The 7601-nt window shown below is 45.6% G+C and overlaps 1 protein-coding gene across 2 annotated transcripts in view; it reads left to right on the top strand.

The window, feature by feature from the left end:
* The first annotated feature begins 4110 nt into the window (after positions 1–4110).
* mtcl1 (microtubule crosslinking factor 1) overlaps positions 4111–7601 on the top strand; it is a 90772-nt gene continuing 87281 nt past the window's right edge. For both annotated transcript variants that reach the window (XM_080778360.1, XM_080778359.1), the window contains exon 1: positions 4111–5706. In XM_080778360.1, coding sequence (XP_080634486.1) covers positions 4765–5706 — 942 coding nt within the window. In that variant the 5' untranslated portion in view covers positions 4111–4764. The remainder of the gene's footprint in view (positions 5707–7601) is intronic.

Genomic DNA, 7601 nt, shown 5'->3' with positions numbered 1-7601 from the left:
CTTTCCCAGGTTCCATGCCCACTATCGGCACTAGCCAGCCACAACCGACGCGCCAAACGTTTAGCACCGCTACTAGCACAAAAAACAAAAAGATGACTGGACAGGGGCTTATGCTAGCTGTGCCTTGCAGGTGCCTTATAAATGGAGTACCCTCTGGTAGCTGATACACATCTGCTCAATGAGGGGTACTGTAACTGTAATGTTATCGAGAGTGGAGACAGCGTGCGAAATTTAAACCAGCCAAATGCAGGTAGATTTAGCTTGTGGCTACTGGCTAGTAGTAAGTTTGTCCATTCTACAAGCCACTTTGGCAGATAACTTGATCATTATCTGGAGGTACTGCTCTGTCCTAAATGTCTCTTAGGCTGGTGATTTAGTGACAGTAGCTGGTTGAATTCCAAGGGCTACTCTGTGGCTCCACTGTGGCTACTGGACAGAAAGGATTGTATCTTCCTGTCATAGGGAGTAAGGCTATTCATTTGGTCTTCCATGCTTTTGTTTTGACGGTCATCGTTGCACAAACTGTACACTAAGTTTGATACAGTACGTTCTGTGATATTCTGTATCACACATATCCTCAGTTTAATTTGAAAGCTGTGCGTAGACACAGTAGGTTTATATAAATGCTAGGTATTATTACCCAAGTGGCTGGGTTAAATTGAAGGAGGAACACAACAGCATATATTTGTAAATTCACTTATGTAAATATAGTTATGAATTTGGCATTGACTGGACTCTGATTTGAAAAGCTGCAGGATTACAATGTGTGCGTTTACACCCTGCATCGCCACCAAAAAGTGGCTTTCTGGGTTGTCGTCACACCAGTTTTGTGTCCTTATCGCCTTAAAAGTGTTTTGTGGCTGGAATGGCTCATGTTATATTTGTACAAATTGTAATGTTTTGCACTACAATCCTTGAGAGCTAGTTAAGCTGACATGCTGAACTGTGGGGAGGCAGTGTAATAGAAAGTACATTACGGAGTAGTAGTAGAAGTAGTATAGCACTAATAGATCAGTGTTGTTTCAGTGACTCCTCTTTAGTATCCCATTCTCTCTCTGGCTGAAATGAATGGAGGATACAGAACCCAAATAGTCTATGGAAATGATGGTATTGTTGTCATTGATTCTGATCGTGTGGGGGCATTTCTCCACATGCAGTGTTACATTTCTAGGGAGTTAAGGGACAATAAGAAAGTAGTGTATTTTCTTTCTCTCTCTCCCTTTATGACCTCTTTATATTCTAGGCCTTTCTTCGCCGCTCTTCCAGTGTCTTTGTTTCTCTCTTCCTCTGCCTTGTGTACGGTATGTACGGTACAGTACACAAGGTTCTTGCCTTTGCTTTGACTTTCCCAACTAATCTTATCAGTGTTTTGTTTTTTGTTATTTTCGTCATCTGACTGCAGTGCAGATACCACTTAGTACAATATGCATACAGAGAGTACTACTCGAAGAAAGGTTTGAAGTACAAGAATGAATAGGTCCAGATTTGGTTAATTAACAAATTAAGCCCTGTATACTTAATCGTGAAATAGTGAAAATAGCAGATCTAGAAGCTGGGCGCATTGTTAGCTTGTAGATCTGCTATTTGTGCTATTTTGGGAGGGAAAGTTGAAGAATTTGACAGATTTTGAAAATCTTTGATCATTTGCCCAAGATCGGGACACCAGGGTTAATGTGGTTATGGTTGGTTGACTTGGAATGTCAAATTGATTTCCCAAGTATAGTGCCTTTGATAGATTAATGCAGAAACCTGTTGGTTCAAATCTTTGTCGAAGGGCAAAACCTAAATGTGTGGCTAGGTTTAGGGTTTAGTTTTATTACCTTCTTTTCTAATTAATATGTTTTAGATCAGTGAGGATGTCCCAGATCTTGCACATTATTTCAATACAGGCTATGCATGTTAATGCAGAGATTAATGATTCAAATCCAAGCTATAACAGGTATCAAAGGACAACATGAGGTGGTGTGTATCTACCGGTATTGGTTATTATTTTTTGTAATTTATGCAACAGTTAATAAACATTGTTTTGTTTGACAAGAAATGAGCTGTATCCTGATGACTGACATTAAGCTGGTACCAACAAAGTCAAGAGGGGTTTCCTTACAGCAGAGTAATCAACATCTCTGAATAATACATAATGTTACACAGATGAGTCCTAGCAATATGTTGTGGTATTAATGCAAGATAAGGATTGTGATGTGATGTGATTGACTGTTTGTGTTCTGACACGTTCAGTCAATTAGTAATGATAAGCCCAATTTACACTTTGTCAACGACGAAGTTGCATGCTGAAAATAGCAGATCGACAGTATGCACTGTGTAGGATCAGCTATTTTAGGTGTGGCTCCGTAGTATGGGTTGAGGTGAAAATCAGCTGATGGTCTGTGTCTGACGGTGAGAAGGAAACGGAAGCGCCCCTAATGACATTAATTCAATTTTCTCAATTTGCCAAGATTCGTGCAGCATCCTGCATGATTTCCTGTTCTTTTTTTGTTTGTGTGGGTCCTGTGTGCAAAAGCAAAGTTGCTCAAGGTAATTGGTGACACATAGTGTTTTGGGACTGTTGCAAATAATTAGCAGGTTAATCAAATTATCCACCCTTTTGCTCTTAAAGACAATTAGAAAGTGGAAGTGTAACTTACCATATGAGTTGTTTTGCCATGCATGAATCATTAACATACATAAGACAGTTGCTTTTAAGCTTGCTGTAATTTTTTATGATATAAACCAGTCATTATTTTATTTGCTGTCAATAGAAAAGGTTCTTACTTTATGGTTACATTTTTAAATCCCATTGGGGACACAAAGACCATGACACTCTATCCCCACAAAATAAATGTACAATATATGGTGTTATGGAATGAAACTTCTTGAAATGTCCTCCAACTTAGCAATATATTTGGCACTGACTTGCCTTACACATACTCTGTTTTAAATCAACTCTTTCCAATTAACGAGCATCCTTTTATGATGGAATACTGTACTTTGTATTAAAAACCTGTTTCCATTATTTGAAAGCAGTTTTAAGGCATGATGTTTTAAGGCAGATTTGTGGTATTTATAACTTGTGGCATTCTTAAACTAATGAAGTGCAAATAAATATATATATTTATTACCCAAAATGAATGACTGGAGTCGTTTTTACTGTGAAAGTGACACACAGCTCAGTTTTGGTTGATTATATACATGGATTTGTAATGACAAACACTATATTCTCAAAGGGGTCCATGCATTTGGACCCTTATGGCAATGCTTCTCAACCTGTGACCACATGATTTGGAGGTCCCCAGTTGACAGTGGAGTGACAGTCTAATGATTTTTTAATACCTAAAAAAGAAAAACATTAATAAAGAAGAAAAAGGCCATTACTGCACCATCAAACTATAGACTAATATTATAACTGGTCAAACATTGGCTAAATTGTCAAATAAAATGTGAAAATTGAACAATATTTATCTATGTAACTGAGTCAAACTATATGTAATGCCTCAACTCCTAAATTACAAGTGCTTGTCAGGGTGGGGACTGGGGAGGGTCCCCAGTTCAAAACTTCAAATCTGATTATTTTGGGGTGTCTTGGCCTGAATAGGTTGAGAAGCCACCACTGCCCTATGGGACTCTAACTCTGAGAGTGACAGTGTACAAAATGGACCATTATTCTGTCCATTTGGTTCTATTGGTAGGCTTATCTCTCCAAATTAAATTAACAGGATTTCATAGTGTAGATTACTGTTGCAGAGATCTGTGGCCTAGCCAAATCCCTGAATGCATATCAAACTGGGAGTCCTTGAAATTCAAAAGGTTGAGAATCACTTCAATAAATCTCAAAGGTGTCAAATCTGTCAGGAGATGCTGCTGTATGATGATGATCTATGAACTGCTGTAAATATCCTTGGTTGGACAGCCTGTGTGTGTGTGTGTGTGTGTGTGTGTGTGTGTGTGTGTGTGTGTGTGTGTGTGTGTGTGCGCGCGCGCGTTGTGTGTGTGCTGGTCTGTGAGCCTGAGACACGCGCGCATGCGCCCCGCAGAAATCACAAGCAATGAGGCAGCTGGTGGAGGAGACCGCAGCGATCTGCAGATTTTACATGTCAGAGAGAGAGAGGAGGAAGGGACACGCACGGTGACGGACGGGAGGGACGTGCACGGTGGCGGTGGTGGTGGGGGTCTGTCGGGAGACACGAGGGGTCCAAAAACACTAACCAATAATTTATTGGTTAGTTATTGGCAATAAACACCGAGGAGGAGTGAGGAGGACCACAAAACAGAAGGGCTGGATGATGGATCGAGTCTCCGGCTTTTCTCCAACTTAAAGCAGCCTCCTTTTACAAGCAGCAGCGACTGCTGCAGCCTGCAGATGCAACCTGCCGTACGTCTCCCATCCTCTCTCCCCCTCTCTCTCTCTCGCTCACACACACGCGGCACGCACACGCACACGCACACACGCCACACACACCAGCCTCTTTGCAGCAGCGTTTCCTTCAAGGACTCGGGGGGGAGACAGACTGTACGGAACCGACCGACCCCCCCCCCCCCCTCCCCCCAAGCAGCCTGCAGGACCCTCCTGGCACAGAGGGGACTACAATGGCAACCTGCTGAATTAATGAAGGAATGAATGAGAGTGGCAGATTGGGATGGAATAAAGCACGATGCGTAGCCTCAGCCCGAGCGAGGAGAAAACGTGGAACGAGCCTGATGTGGTCCGCCGCTCTGTCAGAGTCAGAGGCTACTGTACTAACACTGTGTTGATCGTCGTGTCGGTGTATAATGGAGAGCTCCAATGGCTCTGGGAGCGACACCACCAGCACTAAACCACCGCAGCAGAGCCACCAGTTGGAGAAGAAGCGTCTGAACAGAGCGCCCTCCCCGGCCAGACCCTTCCTGAAGGACCGCGGCTCGTCCAAGCCACCTGCCATCGTGCCCAAATCCCCCAAACTGAGCAAGCAGCAGCAGTCCTCTCCCACGCCGGCGTCATTGCCCGGCCAAGCCCGCAGCTCCAGGCGCCATGTCCCCGGAGGAGCCAAAGACAGACCCACCACCACGGCCACGGGGAAAGGTCACGGCAAGTCATCGGCGGTGAAAAAGACCCCCAAGGTGGTCCCGCAGCAACATGCAGCGGCAGCCCCGGAGCCCAAACCCTCCGTCAGGCCGGACAGCAGCACCAGCAGTCCGGTCCGTCTAGCCAAAGGCAAGAAGGCGAAACTAGTGTCTCTCTCGCACCACCAAGGACCGCTCGGCCATGGATCTCCCATTCGGGTTCCGACCGGCGCCGCTCTCAGCAGGGTCAGCCAGACGGACAGCAGCTCGGACCTGTCCGACTGCCCGTCCGAGCCGCTCTCCGACGAGCAGCAGAGACTGGCGGCGGCGGCGGCCGCGAACAGCGACGCGGAGTCGGGGAGCGGATCCAGTGACAGCCGGGGGGACCAGGGGGCAGATCCTCCTCCTGCACTGCGGGGAGCATCCTCCTCTGAGGCGGCCGGAGGATCAGCCTCTGCTGCTGCCGCACGTTCTGAGGCTCATCACAGTCACACCGGCAGCAGCAGCAGCATGGCTGCTTCACAGCAAGACAAATGCAAGCAGCAGGACAAACAACCACCTCCTCCGACGATAAGCGCACAATCTAGCCCGCACAGAGGCACCAAGGAGGTCCCGGAGGAGGATTTATTACGGGAAATAGAAGACCTGCGTTCTGAAAACGACTACCTCAAGGTAGGCTCTACTGCTGCTCCATTAAGTGTTGAAAAATACAACATGGCATGGGGGGGCTTCCTAAACTCTCCCATAACTCTGAGAGTGTGTACAAATGGACCCAGTCCATTTGATCCCTGCTAATGATAATGCAAAGAAAAAGCTGTCAGCTATTATAAAATGTATGAATTTGAAATCACATTATGCCTATAATTTGGGGGAGTTAAGCCTAATGCTGTCATAACCTAAATGCATCTCCCTGGCTGCTGGCTGTTCTGTCAGCTCACACGCCTGTCGTCGATGGCACATCCATCATGTATTTTTATTTACATGTATTCTCTCTCTCTCTCTCTCTCTCTCTCTCTCTCTCTCTCTCTCTCTCGTCCATAGTGGATGTTATTCTTACTGATCAATTAAGCTTGCACTCAGATATGTTCCCGTCCACGTTTTGACATTTTGCATAGAAATAGAAAGCGGTATCATTGTCTACACGCTCTTTTGGGTGTTCTGTTCACATGAACACATTGATTGTACCCATCAGGGCTGTGGAGGGTGAAGGGTCAAGTTCAGATTTATTGGTGAAATGCATTTACCTATCTGCGATTGTGCCCTATAAACCTGCTAACATTCCAGAGTAGCCCAACCCCCCTAAATCACTCACTCACTCACACACACACACACACACACACACACACACACACACACACACACACACACACACACACACACACACACACACACACACACACACACACACACACACACACACACACACACACACACACACACACACACACACACACACACACCAGACACAGACACTAATTTTTCATTTGGGGAAATGTAATGGATTCATCATCTGCATGCAGCATGTCACCATGGGATTTCCCTCACTTGATCACATCTCCCTATCCCCATCAGTCTCTCTCTCTCTCTCTGTCTCTCTCTGCGTGGATAGACAAGAGAGTTAATCAGCTTTACTGGATTTCGCCATAATGGCTCAATCCCATAGGACTTGATAGCAGTCAGATGTCCCGTGTGTGTGTGTGTGTGTGTGTGTCAGGGGGGCTGTGTCTGTCAGTCTGGCAGCTGGGTTTCAAAGCAAGCACTCCTCTAAAGAGACCCCTTCCCCCCTCCCTCCACTCAATTCTGGGAGTCCCCACTTCTTCTGCTTCTGTTTGTGATTGTGCATCATTCAGTTGTTTCAGACTAGAGGATGGAAGCGGTTTCAAAGAGCAGGCTCAATTTTCAGTCACACTGACAACCCAATAGGGTTGAGATCTGGAACCGGTGGAATCGGAGGAACCATGATCCAACATTGAGGAACCAGAATCAGATCCATCACATTTGGAAGCGTTTTTTAATCGGTGGCAGGCTGGCAGCAGTGACTTGGGGGTAGAGTGGCCGCTTGGGAATCGGAAGGTTCCCAGTACGATCCCGGGCTGCCCCAGAGTTAGTGTCCAACTCCAAGTGTCCTTGAGCAAGACACTGACTGAACCCCTAATTGCTCCCGATGAGCAGGTTGGTGCCTTGCATGGTTTCCTCCGCCATCTGTGTGTTTGTGCGGTATGAATGGGTGAATGTGATGCACAATCTATGTAAAGTGCCTTAGATAAAGGCGCTATATATACCGCAAAATGGCGCAAATGGCACTATTTACCATTTAATCACACTGTCAGAGCTGGTATGTGGACATCACAACTGCTACCGGTGCTTCTCTAACGTTTTAATTTCAAGGACCACCATAACTCACATGGTTCCAGTTGTACACTCTCAGAGTTACAAACTTGTAAGTGTCCATTTGGAACCCCCTCAAGTCACCCTGTACCTCTCTTGGAGAACCAGTGAGGAATTGTTAAAGGGAACCGTTAAGGAATCGGACCGCTAAGAGAGAATTGTTATGGAACCGGAATCGT

The sequence above is a fragment of the Protomyctophum bolini genome (genome assembly GCF_963924005.1).
Source record: "Protomyctophum bolini genome assembly, chromosome: 12".
Taxonomy (NCBI): Eukaryota; Metazoa; Chordata; class Actinopteri; order Myctophiformes; family Myctophidae; genus Protomyctophum; species Protomyctophum bolini.
The sequence above is the reverse complement of the archived record's forward strand: the minus strand, read 5'-3'. Positions and strand labels throughout refer to the sequence as shown.